At 43.1% G+C, this 19956-nt stretch overlaps 1 protein-coding gene across 4 annotated transcripts in view; it reads right to left on the reverse strand.

The window, feature by feature from the left end:
* Window positions 1-819: 819 nt before the first annotated feature.
* The window catches only part of LOC308084156 (protein NLRC3-like), a 29701-nt gene continuing 10564 nt past the window's right edge, over window positions 820-19956 (reverse strand). For 3 of the 4 annotated variants that reach the window (XM_080426689.1, XM_080426687.1, XM_080426686.1), the window contains 6 exons: window positions 13603-13652; window positions 11393-13316; window positions 9458-9634; window positions 6182-6334; window positions 4908-4960; window positions 820-1573 (listed from right to left, as the gene is read on the reverse strand). In XM_080426689.1, coding sequence (XP_080282815.1) covers window positions 6208-6334; window positions 9458-9634; window positions 11393-13316; window positions 13603-13652 — 2278 coding nt within the window. In that variant the 3' untranslated portion in view covers window positions 820-1573; window positions 4908-4960; window positions 6182-6207. The remainder of the gene's footprint in view (window positions 1574-4907; window positions 4961-6181; window positions 6335-9457; window positions 9635-11392; window positions 13317-13602; window positions 13653-19956) is intronic. The other variant, XM_080426688.1, reaches the window with a different exon arrangement.

Here is a 19956-nt window from a genome sequence, read left to right on the forward strand (position 1 = left end):
AAATGATTAAATATAAAACATAAAAATCACTTCAACCACTTTGACCATTTTATACTTCACTATTCCAAAATAGCAGATCTACAAGCTCACAACGCGTCGCATCGCGGCGCATTGTGAGCTTGTAGATCTGCTATTGAGATTAACCCTTTAAGACCGGGAACGCATCTGTGTCATTTTAGATTTCTTTGGCTATTCAAAAACAGCAGATCTACAAGCTTGTAGATCTGCTGTTTTTGATTGTTTGCACATCTTTGAATATATATATATTTAAAGCGAACATTTGTAACAGACCCCCATCTCAAAATGTGTTGTTCCAGGGACCCCCCAGAAACAAAGATTTGAGTAAAAATGTTCGCTTAAAAATATATTCGAAGATTTTCGGTGCCGCGCTCTGAGCTTGTAGATCAGCTATTTTTGAAAAATCGTGAGAATTTGTGCAAATCTTTATTGCAAAATAACAGATCTACAAGCTCAAAACGCGTTGCGATGCGACGCATTGTGAACTGTCATTTTAGATTTCTTTGGCTAAAATAGCACATTTACAAGCTCATAGCGCGGCACCAAGTGCCGTGCTATGAGCTTGTAGAGCTTGTAGATATGTATTTGGCCACAGACCCCCATCTAAAAATATGTTGTTCCAGGGACCCCCCAGAAGAAAAGATTTGAATAAAAAATGTTTGCTTAAAAAGAATATATATTATTCAAAGATTTGCACACATTTTCACGATTTTTCAGAAATAGCAGATATACAAGCTCATAGCGTGGCACTCGGTGCCACGCTATGAGCTTGTATATCTGCTATTTTTGAATAGCCAAAGAAATCTAAAATGACACAGACGCGTTCCCTTAAAGGGTTCAATAAATATGAAGAAACGTGTTATAATTGTGAACATCTTTAACGACACAAACCCTCTCTTATGTCAGTGATTATGTCATTTAGTATGGTGTCAAAGGATCTATGGTAACCATGACAACCTGGACTCACTCAAACATGTTGAGTAACCATGGCGACCTGATGTCCTCCTCACATAGAGACTCTATCTCTGCTCACACAGACGTACTGAGGAGTATTGGTAAAAACCGAATCCAGCATAGAGCGGTTCAGTGAATGTGTTGTGGAAGGTGTACAGGTGAGTCAGTGAGTCTGAGCAGACATCATAAAAGGACAGAGTCCCTAAAGGACAGTCCAGATACACTGCTACTCTGTTGGAGCCAGAGCTACGGACAGGGAGGTCAGTCCACTTACTATTGTGTATGATACTGTAACTACTGTTATAATTACAGTTCAGACTCCAGGACTTATCATTCCATCCAAGCCTACAGTCATCACCCTCTCCTTTCCTACTGATTCCTCCGTAAGTCACTGCTATAGAAACCTCTCCATTCCTCTCTACCTCCCAGTAACAGGGTCCAGTCAGACCCTCTGTACACAGAACCTGTGTCTGGTAATAAAACCTGTCAGGATGATCAGGATGATGCTGACCCTCTTCCATCCGTGTCGCCTTCATGTTGTTCTCAGACAGAGACAGGTATTCGTGTGCTGTGTTTGTGTTCAGTGTGAGATGAGAGAAATCTGATGAGAAAACAACACAATAAACATCAAACACATCATTCACTGAGTGACACACACACACACACACACACACACACACACACACACACACACACACACACACACACACACACACCACTTAAAGACATGCACACAAGTCAGCACTGCACACGTGTACGCCCCCCTTTATACCGTTGACCGCATTACCTGGGTTGTGTGTGTGTGTGTGTGTGTGTGTGTGTGTGTGTGTGTGTGTGTACGTGTGTGCGTGTGTGTGTGTGTGTGTGTGTACACATGTGTACTTGTGTGTGCGTACGTGTGTGTGTGTGTGTACGTGTGTGTGTGTGTGTGTGTGTGTGTGTGTGTGTGTGTGTGTGTGTGTGTGTGTATGTACACTCAGAGTTATGAGAGAGAGAGAGAGTTATTCTATCACCTCTGCAACCCTCTCTCTGAGACCGACCGACCGACCGACCGACCGACCGACCGACCGACCGACCGACCGACCGACCGACCGACAGACAGACAGACAGACAGACAAAAGGTTTGATGATTACAGTCTGCTTGAGGTGTAATGCAGCTTTAAACATACTAGACCATACCCGGTGAAGTGCGCAGGCGAAAGTAGTTGCAAACGTGGGGTTATTGCACGTCCTGTCGCGAGTCCGTCGCACGTCCCGTCTAACCTCACAAACACTTAAAGCAATAAGTGATATTTTTTGGTTTAAACAAAAAGTGTTTCATTAAAATGTCAAAACTCTATATTGTAAATCTCACTTCCAGCTGAAACAGTGTGACTTGTAGTAGTTTATAATGGCATTATGGTTATACATCACATTTCACAAGACATTGTACTTATAGATAATAGAGATCAATTGGCTAAAAATGTCTTAACATTCAAGACACACTGTTTCAGCTGGAAGTCAGATTCCTCATTCTAGTGAATGAAGCAGCCTAGAGGGCGGAGCCAAAAGTACACTGTGCATATGTCACTGATCACATGACCTCAATCAATTCTCCAGTTCTAGGCAACATAGAGGGGGGCAGGGCCAGTTCTAGGGGGGGGCAGGGGTGGGCAGTGCCCACCCAAACGTGCATCCTGCCCACCCAATCAAAATTGGGGTAAAAAAATAAATAAAAAAAAAAGTTTTTTTTTTTTTTTATCATAAAATATTTATGTAACATTTATTTATTTTGATTGGGTGGGCACCATAGACTGTAAGTGGGCACCGTGGGCAGCATTTTAGACCCACCTGAACACGCACCGCTTAGTGTATCTCCGAAGCGGGGGGGTGGGGGGACTGTGACGGGCCGACTGCTCGCAAAACCCACACACAGAAAAATGAAGCAGAACCGTTTGGGGCCCCCGAAAACCCCCCAAATGGTTTTGGGCCCCCCCAAATTTTTTTTCCCCGCCCCCCCAGCATTTATTAATGCCCCCCCAGTTAATAATTTCTGTATCCGGCCCTGGAGGGGGGGGGGAACTTTGTTTTTCATATTAACAGCTAACAGCTCTAAGGTGTATTAAAGACATAGTTCAATGTTGAAAATGAGTGGTATTCCCGATCTATTTGCATACATCCACACAAAGGCTAGTAGTCTAAATATGAATAAACAAAATGGCAATTTTTGGGGAAAAATTATAAAGTTGACACTTTTTAGGTCTCTTAAAAAACACACACACACACACACACAGGGACATTAAATAAATTGCTATTACAGATATCTAATCTTCAATGCACAATATTGACTTTCTCATCAATTAATATTCACATTTAGATATTCTGTTCAACTGATTGATCCGTCGCCTCCTCTCCCAATACACACATTGTGATCGACTGTGATGGCTTTGAAGATCCAGATGTCGACCGCTTGGTTACCAATGATCTACGAGCTTGTAGATCTGATATTTCTATTTTAAATAAAGCTTATCTGCAAGATGATCTAGAAGCTCACAACGCCTCAAGATGATCTACAAGCTCACAACATGATGTTATGATGCGACATGTTTTTGCCATGAAGACGATCTAAAGCTCACAGTGAATAACTATTCGACTAGTCATTTTTTGTCCGTTTTTGTCACTTTACATTAGGTTATATTTAGATATTTAGCTATTTAGCTATTTAGATATCTAGATATTTAGATATTTAGATATTTAGATATTTAGATATTTAGATATTTAGATATTTGTATTTTTGGTTTCCTTTATGTTAGGTAAGAATAGGTTTTGTTTTGTTTGCTTCATAGTCCCACCCTTCAATACCAAATAAATCCTTGACTCTTGGTATTTTAAACCTGTGTGTCCTGACTGTTTGGGGAAGGAGGGAGTCCATGGTTTATGTTGCACCTAGTGACCCCTAGGCTGGGTTTAACAGATAGATAGATAGATAGATAGATAGATAGATAGATAGATAGATAGATAGATAGATAGATAGATAGCTCTCTCTCTCTCTCTCTCTCTCTCTCTCTCTCTCTCTCTCGATCGATCGATCGATTCATAGATCGATCGATAGATGGATGGTTTATGTTGCACCTAGTGACCCCTAGGCTGGGTTGGAACAGACTAGAGGTGTGGGTCGCTGCGCGGCCCTCTGTCTAGCCGCTAACCTAACGTTGTATTGACGGAGAGAGCATGGTCGAGTGACCATCAGTTTGTATTGAGAGAGAGAACGGAGAGAGCATGGTCGAGTGACCATCAGTTTGTATTGCGAGAGAGAACGGAGAGAGCATGGTCGAGTGACCATCAGTTTGTATTGAGAGAGAGAACGGAGAGAGCATGGTCGAGTGACCATCAGTTTGTATTGAGAGAGAGAACGGAGAGAGCATGGTCGAGTGACCATCAGTTTGTATTGAGAGAGAGAACGGAGAGAGCATGGTCGAGTGACCATCAGTTTGTATTGAGAGAGAGAACAGAGAGAGCATGGTCGAGTGACCATCAGTTTGTATTGAGAGAGAGAGCATGAGCCCGTATGAATTCACTGGAAGATACTGAAGAGTTTTCAGGACAACATCCAGGGAGGGAGGGGCCAGTATAAAATGTCTGACAGACAGACAGACAGACAGACAGACAGACAGACAGACAGACAGACAGATATAAATACAGACAGACAGACAGACAGACAGACAGACAGACAGACAGACAGACAGACAGACAGACAGACAGACAGACAGACAGACAGATAAATACAGACAGACAGACAGACAGACAGACAGACAGACAGACAGACAGACAGACAGACAGACAGACAGACAGACAGACAGATATAAATACAGACAGACAGACTGATATCAATACAGACAGACAGACAGACAGACAGACAGACAGACAGACAGACAGACAGACAGACAGATACTCACATCTTGTAAGGAGTTGAGGTTTATTCCAGTGTTCATGTCCTCCATGTTTCACTCTGTAGGAAGTACAACATGAACATCAATGTTTTTCATGAGTTAAGTAATATATTAATATAACTTGCAAACAAAGGGTCCTAAACAATGGCATTACTTAGATCAGACCTTCCTGTTCCTTCTGTTGCCACAAAGGAAAATAAATATCTATCCGACACATTTGTGCCGTTTCCTGGTAAATGAATGAGTGCGTCTCAGTCAACAGAGAGTTGCACGGATGTTACACACAAATCGGTGACCGCGTGTCTTGCCAACTGCCAGCAATCTGTATTGATTGCGTAATCAATAGGTCACCACTTTTGGTGTGACAGTGTCACACGACTGACTGACTGACAGGTTTGGTTTTGTATTACATTAATTTGTCACACCTGTTGACATGACAGAGATTGAGAGAAGACAGAGACGTTATCCTTTAGTACGGTCGTAGAAGTATTCACATGATTGTTGGATTTGTTGGTGTAAAGAGAAGGAAGAACGTCAATGTAAATTAGATATGTCAGTATGCTTGGTGAAGCTCAGCACAGCTCCACACTGTGGCCACTCTGATAGGCTGCTCTATTGATTTTATGTTTACCAAACATACTCGTAATGAGGGGATATTACATAGGATATATCATTTCTTACAAATAGGTTTTAATCTTCAGTAACGCAACAGTCATCTAACAAAAGTAATACTGTAACGTAACAGAATACTTTTTTTAACGGCAGTAATCCTGTAATGTAACAAGTTACTTTTCAAATTAACGTTACCCAACACTGCTTGTAATGTAGTTCCATAAACATTAGTGATAACTAAACATATTATGTTACATTTGATTGCTTTTCACGTTGTAAAACAAAAGGGACAAAACTGTTTATGTTTTATATTTACTTATATTTACTGATGAAGGAACATGGAAGGAATGCTGGGGGTGAATTTAATACAAATTAAAAGTTAAAATTGACTCGTATTGTTTTGTATAAAATAATAATAATAATAATAATAATAATAATAATAATAATGATAAGGTTAATAATAATAATAATAATAATAATAATAATAATAATAATAATAATAATAATAATAATATTATGATAATAATAATAGTATGATTCATTTGTATGTAGGTGATGTATTGCACATTCATTTTACTCATATGCACCCCCAGCCTTCCTACCAACCATTGAAACATTCTAATAGAAACAGTGAACTAACAAAAATGAACACAGTTCATTCTACTCACTGGAGAGTCTTCAGTCCAGAGAACAGCTACAGTGCTGAATCATTCAGGACGTTGAAACGCAGGTCTAGTTCCTTGAGATGGAGGGATGGATTAGAACGTAGAGCTGAGGCCAGAACTTCACAGCATCTCTCTGACAACCAGCAGTGAATCAGTCTAAATGAAGAATCAAACATCAGATATTACATTATTCCTGCCTAGAAAAACTAACCATTTATTAAAGGACCTGGTCTGACTGTGAGGTTCTGGGAGTAGAGATACTAGAGCTGAACTCTAACAGGCAGGAGTAACATGAACTACATAGTCTTTACTTGATCTTAAAGAAAAAGGTAAACTTCCTGTTGATTTAGCCATTCTCACTGGAGGAAGGAAGGAATAAGTATAAATAGTATAATAAACAGAAAGTTTCCATTTTACTTTAAAACAGTCTTTGTACAGGGTTTTGTGATGTTATATACTGTCAGAAACCAAGGCCCCGGCCCGACTGGGAGGCCTTTACGGGAAGCCCTGAACTCCAGGCCAACTACACAGCGGAGGTGAGAGCCCGCCTACATCTGCTGGCCGAGGAGGGGGAGCCAACAACCTATGAGCAGTTCCTCTCTGCTAACGAAGAGGCAACCAGGAAATGGGTACCGACAAAGGGGAGACTTAGAAACTCCCCTAGATCTAGACACCCAGAAGTTGTCCGAGCGCGGGGGCAGGTGGCCGAGGCACGCAGAAGCTATGAGAGAGAGGGGACCGCAGAGAGTCGGGAGGAGCTGAACAGTGCCAAACAACAGCTGTTCAGCACCTACGACAGGATCAAAGGGAAGGAGATGTTGGAGAAGGTGAAGAGGGTGGAGGCAGAACATGGTGAACAGAGATACAAGGAGTCATGGAAGGTCATAAACGAGATGACTGGGCGCAAGAGGACGAGAGAGGGACAGTTGGCAGGCTGCAGCCCAGAAGAGAGAGTGACCTCCTGGTTCACCCACTTCCGGGATCTCCTGGGTACCCACCCAACAGGGGACAGAGATGAGGAAGAGATACCTGCAGTCCTCAAAAATCTTGAAATTGGCGATGGCCCCTTTACAGCTACAGAGTTTGCCACAGTGAAGTCCACCCTGAAGCAAGGAAAAAGTCCCGGGCCGGACGGTATCCCCCCAGAAGTCCCTAAAAACTGTGATCTCGACAACATCATACTGGAGATCTGCAACCAGGCTCTGATAGATAACATCAAGCCCGACATATGGTCCCTCTCTAACATTATCCCGGTTCCAAAATCTGGAGATCTGTCTAAGCCAGACAATTATCGTGGCATTAGCCTGACCTGTGTCATAGCAAAGATGTACAACCGCATGATACTAAACCGGATTAGGGACGCCATTGACCCACACCTGAGGGACAACCAAAATGGCTTCAGAAAGGGAAGGACCACCGTAGGCCAGATCCTGGCCTTAAGGAGGATCATCGAGGAGGTGAAGAAGAACAACTTGACAGCAGAGCTGTGTTTTATTGACTTCAGAAAGGCTTTTGATTCAATAGACAGAGGCATAATTCTGAAAATCCTCAAGGCTTACGGGGTCCCCCCGAATCTACTCCGGGCCATAGAGGCCATGTACAAGGGCACAAGAGCCAAGGTGGTAACCCCAGATGGCATCAGCGAGGAGTTCCAAATCCTAGCAGGGGTGCAGCAGGGAGACACTCTTGCCCCCTTCCTCTTTGTCATAGCTCTGGACTACGCGCTCAGGAAAGCCATCAACGGGCGGGAGCAGGAGCTTGGCTTCACAATTACACCAAGGAAGTCTAGAAGAAACCCTGCTATAGCCCTGGCAGACCTAGACTACGCAGATGACATCTGCCTGGTGTCTGACCGCGTGGAGCAGACACAGGAACTCCTGAACAGAGTGGAGGTGGAATGTGCTAAGGTTGGCCTCAGACTGAATGCAAAGAAGACTGAGGTAATCACCTATAACATCAACATGGACCATCCGCCGATTACAACATCAGATGGCAAAGCTCTGCGAGAGGTCAATGACTTCAAATACCTGGGTTCCTGGGTGAACTCCACAGAACAGGACGTTAAGGTCAGGAAGGCACTAGCGTGAAGGGCCCTGAATGGTATGTCAAGAGTATGGTGCTCGAATCTCCCTCGACACATAAAGCTAAGCCTATTCCACGCCACTGTGGAGTCTGTCCTCCTGTATGGCTGCGAAAGCTGGACCCTGACACCCACCCTGCAGAAGTCCCTGGATGGGTGCTACACCAGAATGCTACGAACTGTTCTGAATATGGACCAGAACATCCACATTACCAACAAGGACCTGTACGGGCAACTGCCGAGGCTCAGCAAGAAGGTAGCAGTCAGGAGGATGAGATTGGCCGGCCACTGCCACAGACATCGGGAGCTCCCGGCCAGCAGGCTGGTCCTGTGGGAACCAACGCGCGGGCATCGATCGCGAGGACGTTCCGCGCTAACGTATGTGGACGTCCTGAAGAAGGATGTGGGAGCTGAAAGCTCTTTGGAGCTGGCCGGGTGTATGGAGAATCGGAAGGATTGGAGACTCCGATGGAAGCTCGTCTGAGGACGACTGAGAGAGAGAAACAGGTTTGTTTGCATTCATCACCCTAAAAGAGTGACTTTGAGAGACATTTCTAATCAACTAAGCGATATATGTCGCCAATTTCTTTTTAACATTTACAAATATTATAAACATAACATTATTACCCAGTCACCCACACACTGCCTACCCAACATCCGCTGTAGAATACATAAACAAACATGGTAGCGAACACAGCAGCAGGTGACGCTCCTGCTAAACAGGCTCAAAGTTAGTTTGTATGGAAGTATTTCATACATATGAAGATGTGGACAAAAAGATGGTGGAGTGTAAAGTTTAGTTTGCATCCCTCCCATGTTGATAGTTAGACTAGTCTTTCTTAATGCTAACCAAAAATAAGACATGGTAAGCATAATAAACGAGGCGAACAATGACAGCGAGCTCTAGACGAGTAGCCTAGCCTATTCAAGCACAAAGTATGCGGAAGAAATAAGAGTAAGAAAAAAGTGCACAGAATACATTTCGAAAGAAATTAAAATTTAGTGTGCTCACTCTTTAGCGAGCCCATAATAATAATAAAGCCATGTATCTCAGCATGGCTTTACATACTGTGGTCAGTGTACTGTATCATTATTCTAATCAGTGTTGGTTACCATGCTGTCAACCTTATTCACACTCTTCAAATAAGGTCTCACCGCTGTATTCATATAATATTTACATTCTGGTAAATGAATCTGACCTGAGAATCTCCAGACAACAGTGTGGACTCTTCAGTCCAGAACACAGCAGGTCCAGTGAAGTTCCCTTCCCCAGGTAGTTGTAACCCAGCTCCAGTTGTTTCAAATGTGAAGGATTAGAGCTGAGAGCTGAAGCAACAACTTCAAAGTGTGTCTCCCCGAGGTCACAGTCAACAAGTCTGTAATTACACATTAAATGCAAAATCTGACATTAATAAAACAAATGATACAACAGGTAGTTCCGACCAAGCAATCTGATTGGTTGAAATAGGCTTTCTAGCCGTGCTCAAATAATCATGACATCACACCTCTGTGTTCTCAAATGAAACTAATCAAAATATAGAAATCAGCTGTGCTGATCAGACAGAGTCTGCTAAGCTACAGTTTGCATGGGAAGTTCACAGACATAGCTAAATCTGACATTAAAGACATTTAATTTCTATTGAATATCTTAAATACAACGAGATTAACAGAGATACCACTGTCAGAGAGGTTTTATTTTGATAGTGAAATGCTGCACATTATAAATAAATGTTACTGGCCAATCACAGTGCGTCTTTCCCGGGACTTACACAACTCTCAACTTCCGCTACAAATCCGCCGTGCACTAACAAAGCTGGCGTGGTTGACGTGCTAGGTAATGTTATCTGATGACTTCCTTATTCCCACAGAGTTCAGAGAGGGAGACGGATGGTGGGAGGGGCCATCCGTGCTTGATGCAATGGACACCATGCGGGGGCTGTCTCCTCCCCTCAAACTTTGTGGGAGCATAAATGGGGCTTATTAATATTAATAATATTAATAATAATAATTTAGTCAGCTTTAGTTGTTTTGTGGAGATTTGTCACTGTACATTTGCACATACAGGACATGTGTCCTCTGCATTTAATCCATCCCAAGTATTAGGAAAAATGTATGCAATTAACATTAACATTAATTTGACTCCCAGGAGCAGTCAGGGGTTACGTTTCTTGCTCAGGGACACTTTGACATGGAATTAGCTTTGAACCTTCAAGCTCCATGAAGAATGAACCCTACTGACTGAGTGATCCCCACAGCCTTTTATCTAGCGCCACCCTTTGACCAAGAGACACTTTGTACATTGTAATTATCATTATTTGTAATATAATATAAATTATGTCATAAATATATGACATAATTTGTAATTATTGTATTATACTATACAATAATAATAATAATAATAATCTATTATTTGTTTTACTTTGAGCTCCACTAGGGGGGGCTACTGAGCAGGAGGGGAAACGATAGATTCATATTTTCCCGGTGGATCTGTATGAGACTTGATCTGTCCTTTGTGCCTGTAGCCATGAGGATTTACAATGAGGCACACGGTCACTCTGCTCAGTCAATAACTCTGGAGTAACACCAGTACGGGCTGATTGTGTTCATACAGATGCTCAACATGGACCACGGTGGATTCAAACACACAACCTCTGTGGTGGTGGACTGGTACTTTACCACTGCACCACCCGAGCACCCTGATACTGTAACGTTATCAGTGTATTCTGTGATGTCATAACGACACTGTAACGTTATCAGTGTATTCTGTGATGTCATAACGATACTGTGATTGTGTGCATTTGCTTACATATTGTCAATGCATAGGACAGGATAATGTAATGACACTGTGATTGTGTGTTTAGTTCTGTATAGTGCAGGGTGATATTCTCAGTCAGTAAAAAATACATTAAAAAACATGTCCAGTTGACCATCTAGCAGTATTTTAAGCCTCAGTCCTGCTTCACTGGGGACTGGCCTTTATTTGCTCATAGCTACACACAATACACTATTTGAGACCGGGACAGATCTGAAACCTAGTTATTATTTGAGCTTTTATATTAACCAATGAGTTATAGTGTTATAGGTGTAAAGGTAGATTGACTCTGTTTTGGTAAGTTTTCTATATGACTACTAACCGAGCCTTTCTGCTGTTCCTCACAGCTGGGACCAGTCTCTGTCGCCCCTTCTCTGATGTGTTGTATGTGTCCAGGTCCAACTCATCCAGAACCTCTGACATCTGTAGCAAGAAGGCCAGAGCTGAACACTGGGACTCAGACAGTTCTGTGTTTGATCTGTCCCCGGACATCAGGTACCGTTGGATCTCCTGCTGTACAGAGTGGTCGTTCATCTCCATCAAACAGTGGAAGATGTTGATAATTCTCTCAGGAGAGTAGTTTTTAGTGGTCATCTCTTTCAGGTTGTTGATGGCTCTCTGGATGCTCTCTGGACTGTTCTCTGTCTGACCCAACAGACCTCCTAACAGCCTCTGGTTGGACTCCCATGACAGGCCATGAAGGAAGCGGACAAAGAGGTCCAGGTGGCCATTTTTACTTTGCAGGGCTTTTTCAATGGCTCTCTTAAGGAAGTCATCCAAGGAACTGACACTGCCCCCCAGGAATGGCTCCAGTACCTTCTTGTTCTTCTCTGTGAAACAGTGGAACAGGTAGACTGCAGCCAGAAACTCCTGAATGCTCAGATGAACAAAGCTGTAGACCGTTCCCTCGAATTTCAAACTCTCTCTTTTGAGGATCTCTGTGCACACTCCTGAGTACAGCGAGGCGTCTTTCACATCAAGACCACACTCTTCCAGGTCTTCTTGGTAGAACATGATGTTAACTTTCTTCAGTTGTTCAAACGCCAGCCTGCCCAGCTTCAGAAGAACTTCCCTGTCAGTGTTGGACATTTGAGGATTGCTAGTTGTTGCACTCACTCCAAGTAGTCTTTGTGGCATGTTCTTCAACCAGGTCATCATCTTCGCCTGCATAGCATTTGCTCTTGGTTTTTGACTCATTGCTTTCGCACTCGGCCTCCTGTCACCATCACCCTTTACTGAGCTTGAATGTTGTTGATTCACCTCATGTAGCTCTTCATACTTCAGCGTCTTCCTCTTTGTCTGGACCAACAGGAAGTGGCTGTACATCCCAGTCAGGTTCTTGGGCAGCTCTTCTGTCTCGTCTGTCTTCACCATGTCCTCCAGAACAGTAGCAGTGATACAACAGAAGACTGGGATGTGACACATGATGTGGAAGCTCTTTGATGTCTTCAAGTGTGAGATGATCGTGCTGGCCAGCTTCTCATCACTGAATCTCTTCCTGAAGAACTCCTCCTTCTGGGGGTCTGTGAACCCTTGCACTTCTGTTGCCATGTCAACACATGCAGGAGGGATCTGATTGGCTGCTGCAGGTCTGGTAGTTATCCAGAGGAGGGCTGAGGGGAGCAGATTCCCTTTGATGAGGTTTGTCAACAACACGTCCACTGATGATGTCACTGTGACATCAGAAACAATGTCATTGTTGTCGAAGTGCAATGGAAACCTGCTTTCATCCAGACCATCAAAGATGAAGCCAACTTTCCAGACAGCGAGCTGCTCTGCTGTGACCTTCTTTAATGTTGGGTGGAAAACATGGATCAGTGTGAGAAGACTGTGCTGCTTATCTCTGACCAAGTTCAGCTCCTGGAATGTGAAGGGAACAAGGAGAATGAGATCTTGATTTTCCAAACCCTTTGCCCAGTCCAGAGTGAACTTACGCACAGAGAATGTTTTTCCAATGCCAGCGATGCCTTTGGTCAGAACTCTTCTGTTGGGTTTGTCTCTACCAAGGAGGAGGGGCTTAAAGATGTCAGAGCAGTTGATTGGTTTGTCATGGAGGGTCTTCTTGGAAGCTGTCTCAAGCTGCCAGATCTCATGTTGGTTATTAACCCCTTCACTCTCTCCCACTGTGATGTAGAGCTCTGTGTAGATGCTGCTGAGGGAGGGCACTTCAGTGACGTATGTCACACGATCAAGACTGTTCAAACTGATCTTATAATCCTTTAAATCCCCCTGCAGACTGACATCTGCTATGAGAAGAGAGTTCATGCATTTTAAACATTCAGGTTTATAATTCCTTACAGTTTTGTATGCACATTATTAATTAAACAACCTCTAGAAAATCTGCAATTCATGAATACAAACAGACAGAATTAATAAAATTAGGTCATTTGCTTTTGTTCAGACTTGAAAGTTGGTTATTTTCAATTTAGACATGAACACTGATAAAACAAGGTTTTAGTTTATTCTGCCAAGGCTTCTGCCATTGATGCATTTCAGTTTTTAACTGAAATGTTAATGTTAAGTTTGTCTTACTTTGTCCACTTCTGGTTTGACTGAGTGTCTTCAGTCCAGGTGTCTTCTCTCTGTGGAGATGAAAGTAATTTATTATGACTCTCAGTGGCAGCCTTTGCTATGTTTCACCCTTTTCAATTGAAACGGGCCTCCACCCTCAGGGGGGCCTCCAACTCAGCGTCAGTCGCACTCTCCCACGCTGTTAAGTTACAAGTACAATTTGGGGCATTGGGAGGTAAAAGGGAGACACTTTATTGTGAAGGGGCGACAGGAAAAGGAGAGGTGTTGTCAAGAGAGATGGCTGCGCACAATATTGAACAGTGAAAGCATTGTTTATATTAATTAATTAATTAATTAATATTTTTACCCTAAAAATATTAACAAGTTGGTGTGATGATGGAAAACACAACTACATAATTCACACTACGTTATTCACATTTATTCAACATTGTGTTTGGCATCAAAACCAGTTTAACTACTTTAACCCTGTAAATCGGCTATTTGAAAATAGCCTATCTACAAGCTGACAACACGTCACACTGCAAAACGTTGTGTGTGGGGAAAAAAAAAGTTTTATGGGTGTCAGTTGACACTGAATATGTTCTGATGGGGGTCCGTGGCCAAAAACATATTCATTTGGGGGTCCTCAACATGAAAAAGTTTGAGAACCAATGATACAATAGATGGACTCCATCTACTGTATACTATATTTGGTTCAAACTTGTTATTTTATATTTTTGTAGCAACAGTGAAACCTCATTCTTCAAAAACAGCACATTACAGGTCAACTGTGCTCTTTTTTTTAATTCCACCGACCAGAAATCAAACACTTTCCCATAACTATAATATATTACTCAATATTTGTTGTCAAGTCAGACATGTTCGTCTGACTTGACGAACATGCTAAGCTTTGCTGACCACTGATCAATAAACTATTGTCAGTAGCCTATTAAGAAACCAACGTAAAACAGTAAAGCTTTTGACACGGAAGGCTTTATGAACTGTTTGATAGTTTTGGAAGTTTCACTCACGGATAAAGAAGGCTTAAAACAAGCTATTATCGTGAGGTACATGGCACTGGCTGCCTTTAGCTGAAGCTTAACCTTGTGTCACTAGGCTTTCCACCACGGAGGAGAAAAAAAAGCTGAAGCTGCATGGCACGCAGGGTAGCGTCTATCTGTAGTTGCAAAATGTAACCATATACTGTAGATTATATATCGTTACATTTTGCGACGTGGTTAAAGCAATCTAAATTTTGATATTGACTTGAAAGCCCCGGTGCACGCAGCACGCTCTCCTCCTGTGAGGGTGCACTGGACGTGTGTGATGAAAACACAACAGCCCTTTGATCTAGCTTCAGCGCTGGAAAGTTTAGCCTCTGCCCCCCAAAATTGGTCTGCCGGAAACCCTGATCTCGATCCCTCAGCTCAAAGCCTGTATGAACAGAATAATGTCATAGACAAGGGGATGTGCCGTGGTGATGATTATTTTCCATGATAGAATTTAGCTTTAGAGTTTAGCTTGTTGGAACGGCAGGCTCCGTCGCAGACTCACAGAGTCAGACCTTCTGTAAATCTCCTGTGTTTTGGTGTGTTCATGGACTCGTCTCTTTGCCCATTTATTTGAACATAATGCCTCATATCAGCTCTTGAAACAGGCCTCCAGATTCTTAAGGCCGCCGCTGATGACTATACAATCGACTCAAATTACTTATATAATATCATTAATATTCATGGCTACATTCAGTGCCGGCCCTGACCAATTTGGTGCCCCAGAATTTAGCCACACTGAAATGACTGCATGGCTTTAACAAGTAACACATGCTGTAGTAGTAGGTTGGAAAGGCTTATTGTCGGCATCAGTCAGAGTGCAGGAGTATATCCCTGGTTCACAATGTACACTAAACCCCTGGGAGATGAATTACTGAGGTGGAATGCAACACCTACCATAAGCCTACCACCTACCTACCGACAGTAGCATTGTCTTAGGACCACAGAGACATAATTCTTATGGGAATTATAAAGACGTGTATGAATGATTCATATATGACTCAAACCACCAACGACAGATGGTGAACACGGTTGTGGTCTGTCACGCAACATTTTTCTTCATCTATGGGTGAGTTTCAGTTTCATCTATGATATAGTTAACTATGTCTTGTTTATATTCAATGACTAGTTGTTATCCAGTATGAAACCAGTGTGTTTTTAGAAAGATAACAGAACACAATCCGTGTGACTGTGTGTGTGTGTGTGTGTGTGCTGCGTTGATTTTACGTTGTGCTAACTGCTAGCCATGTTTACTGTGATATCAACATCCGGTGTAGAGTGGATACAGAAACAGTTTGTGTGCTTATGTACATGTATGTGTGGAAATTAGCGAATACAGTGGCCGGGCTCTAGACCAGATCTAAGCGCTGAACAGTAAATAGAAACCAGGCTTTCCACAGGTACTGTGTAGTGCATCCATGTATTGCTTAACATTGTCGGCTATTCGTTTGAAACCAAGTGTTTGTGTCTTTTTGTCCAGGATCAGCAAAAAAACTCCTAGCCCTTGCGGACCACGGTCCACAGACAAACAAGAAGTTCCTCACTGCTGAGGACATCACAGGGGTCCTGAATTCATTACAAACTAGAAAAAGTGCTCCTCGGAGCACAGGTCTCCGCCAGGTCAGGTAAGTTATTGTGGCCTCCTGGTGGCGCTATAATAGGCCAATGTGAAAAGGGTGGCATTTCTTCCTCGGCCTAGTGGGAATGTGCGTGCAAATTTTCACGGAAATCGCATGCCACGTTCATGATTTCAGACATTTTGTTCAAAACGGACCAATGCTGCAAACTTTGGAAGTCAACCTTAGCCAATCAGGATGGAATATGAAATATCGGACAGATGCGTCTTGATCACATGACTATAGAGATACTGTGTACCGATGTGCGTGATGTTTGGATAAAATCTGAAGGATTAATATCCAAAAATGTATTTGACATAAGTCGGCCTCCTGGTGGCGCTGTAAAAAGCAGATGTGAAAAATGCAGTGCAGATGTTTTTCCTTGGCCTCTAGGGAGTAGGCGTGCAAAGTTTGACGCAGATCGGTGCAGTTATAGTTAAAAATGCAAATCGGCCTGTTATAGCGCCACCATGAGGCTGATGTGAAAGGTTTTAAGTGCCATTTCTTCCTCGGCCTAGTGGGAATGTGCGTGTGCAATTTTATGGAAATGGCAAGCTGCGTTCATGATTTGAGGCAGTTTGTTCAAAACGGACCAATCCTGCAAACTTTGGATGGTAACCTTAGCCAATGAGGATGGAATATGGGAAATCGGACAGATCAGGGTTGATCACATGACTATAGAGATACTGTGTACCGATTTGCATGAGGTTTGGTTAAAAACTGTAGGAGTAATGGGGAAAAATGGGTTTTGCACAAATCGGCCTCCTGGTGGCGCTATGACAGGCCTATGTGAAAAATTTGAGGCAGAGGTTCTGAATTGGCATCCAGGGAGTGTGTGTGCACAGTTTCGCAGCGACCGGGCCAACGGTGCCTGAGATTTGGTGCTAACACACAGACAGGACACACGGACGGACGGACACACGGACGGACGGACGGACGGACGGACGGACGGACGGACGGACAGGGGCGAAAACATACTCTCTCGCCATGCCTTTCGGCCTGGCGGAGACAACTATGGAGAGGTCCATGCTATTTCCCTGCCAGGTCGACACCCTGGTCACAAAGATTATACAGTTTATACAGTTTAAAGGGCAAGACCACTTTGGTAGAGGTTTGGGTTGTGTAGTTACCTTGCCATGATGTAACTCCAAAGGTGAACAAGAAATCAAAAATAATTGCTCCATTGATTAGAAATCGATAAATCAAAATATGCTCCTCATTCACTTACATTGTTCACTGAAACAGCTCTCAAAGTCACTCTTTTAGCACATAAACGAACGCAAATGAAGTTGATTCAGACAATATACCACCAAACCCAGTACTGTTTTTTTTATTTTTATAAAAAAATCTTAACTTCCTGTTGATTTTACTATTTGAAGATCCAGATCTATGGATCCAGTCCGGGTTTTCTTCCTAATAAAAATAGTAAAATAGTATTAAGAAACCAACGTAAAACAGTAAAGCTTTTCACACGGAAGGCTTTATGAACGGTTTGATAGTTTTGGAAGTTTCACTCACGGGTAAAGAAGGCTTAAAACAAGCTATTATCGTGAGGTACATGGCACTGGCTGCCTTTAGCTGAAGCTTAACCTCGTGTCACTAGGCTTTCCACCACGGAGGAGAAAAAAAAGCTGAAGCTGCATGGCACGCAGGGTAGCGTCTATCTGTAGTCGCAAAATGTAACCATATACTGTAGATTATATATAAAATCAACAGGAACTTAACGTAAAAATAAAATAAAATAAAACAGTACTGGGTTTGGTGATGTTCTATATTGTCTGAATCAACTTTGTTTGCATTCGTTTATGTGCTAAAAGAGTGACTTTAAGAGCTGTTTCAGTGTGTAAGTCAATGAGGAGCAAATTTTGAATTATCAATTTCTAAACAATGGAGCAATTATTTTAGATTTCTTGCCCACCTTTGGAGTAACATCATGGCAAGGTAACTACACAGCCCACACCTCTACCAAAGTGGTCTTGCCCTTTAAAGTTGCTGCCAAGTAACGTCACCAAAGCCTCAGTGTGCTCTGCAAAGCTGCTGTGGAAGTCCTTGGTATGTGATTATTGTTCATTGTTTAAATGGATTCCCATTCCATTTCAACATAATGCATGACAACACTTTGAACCGATCTACAAGCTTGTGAGTGAGCATGTAGAGCACGGCTATTTAAAAAAAATAGTAGTTGAAAAACTATTACAGCATTTTTAATAAGATATATAATACCCATGTACACAACCAATTTAATTCAATCTCATACTCAATACAAAATGCTGTCTTTGCAAGGCAATGTGTTGTTGATCTGGGCTGCTTCTAACGGCTGTGGAAGGCGATTCTCCCTCAGATAACAAGCACCAAAACCAGGATCGATTTGTTCTGGTAATGCTACAAAAACAACTACCAGCTGCGCCGAAATGTCAATCTATATGATGAGCAAATATCAGACAAACTGCAGGAGTAGATAGACCATATTGCACATGCTCGAAACGAGTGAGAGTTGTACCAGGAGATAGATGACAGCTGGAAGTAGGGATGCCTGGGAGCGCCATGGAGAAAGGCTGCTTCCGTACAAGCTCCAGAGCGTCGCAACGTTTTTTCGTCCTTTTAGTATTTTTTAGCCTTCTCTTTTTTCCCTACACCGTCGGGTGTCTAAGGAGTTATGACAGACAAGCACTTATGGACATCAGCACAGCGATTACACGCAGAATTCCGGACTTTTTTGCCGAAAACCTTCCACTCGGCTGGGTGGCGGGAGGGCTTCCCTTTGTTCCGGCTGGAACGAACCCGAGGCGGCGAAGAAGACGGCCAGGTCGACGAGGGAAAAGAGCGGGTCTCCTCGTAAGAACAACAAAACGTGGATATAAACCTGCACTGCCTTCAATCCTGCTAGCGAACGTTAGATCTCTGTGTGAATCAAGAACAGTGACCACTATGGACGACTTACTGGCGCGCGTTAAATACAACGCCGAGACGAGAAGCACGTCCATTGTTGTGCTAACAGAGACGTGGCTAACGGAGTTAGCATCTGATTCTTCCATCACTCCCCCTGGTTTCACCGTGTATAGAAAAGACAGAGACACTGTACTAAGCGGTAAGCAACGTGGGGGGGGAGTTTGTGCCTTGATCAACAACAACTGGTGCAAAGATGTTAAAATCCTAGATAGTCACTGCTCACCAGACCTTGAACTTTTAATCATAGCCTGCCGTCCTTTCTACCTACTACGCGACTTCAGCATTGTGATTGTAGCCGTTGTTTACATTCATCCTGGAGCTAATAAGGACACAGCTATGAGGGAATTACACCAGGCGATCAGTGCACAAGAAAATCGCCACCCGGACTGCGCAGTCATCTGCCTAGGCGACTTCAACCGGACAGACTTAAAAAAGGTCTTTCCCAAATTCCACCAGCATGTCGCCTGCAGCACCCGTGGTGACAATATTCTTGACCACTGCTACACGACCTTCAAGGATGGATACAAAGCTCTCCGCCGCCCACCGCTAGGAAGCTCTGACCACTACGCCATCCAGCTGCTACCTGCCTACAAACAGAGGCTAAAAAGGGAGCCGGTCATTGAGAAGGAAATCCGAATCTGGTCTGAGGACACAGACGCTATGCTACAATCCTGCTTCTACCAGACTGACTGGGGGATGTTTAAGAACGCCGCTGGGAATAACATCAACGAACTCTCAGACTCAGTCACTGGCTTTATCAG

Source organism: Gymnoscopelus braueri (assembly GCF_963280865.1).
Source record: "Gymnoscopelus braueri genome assembly, chromosome: 4".
NCBI classification, from domain to species: domain Eukaryota; kingdom Metazoa; phylum Chordata; class Actinopteri; order Myctophiformes; family Myctophidae; genus Gymnoscopelus; species Gymnoscopelus braueri.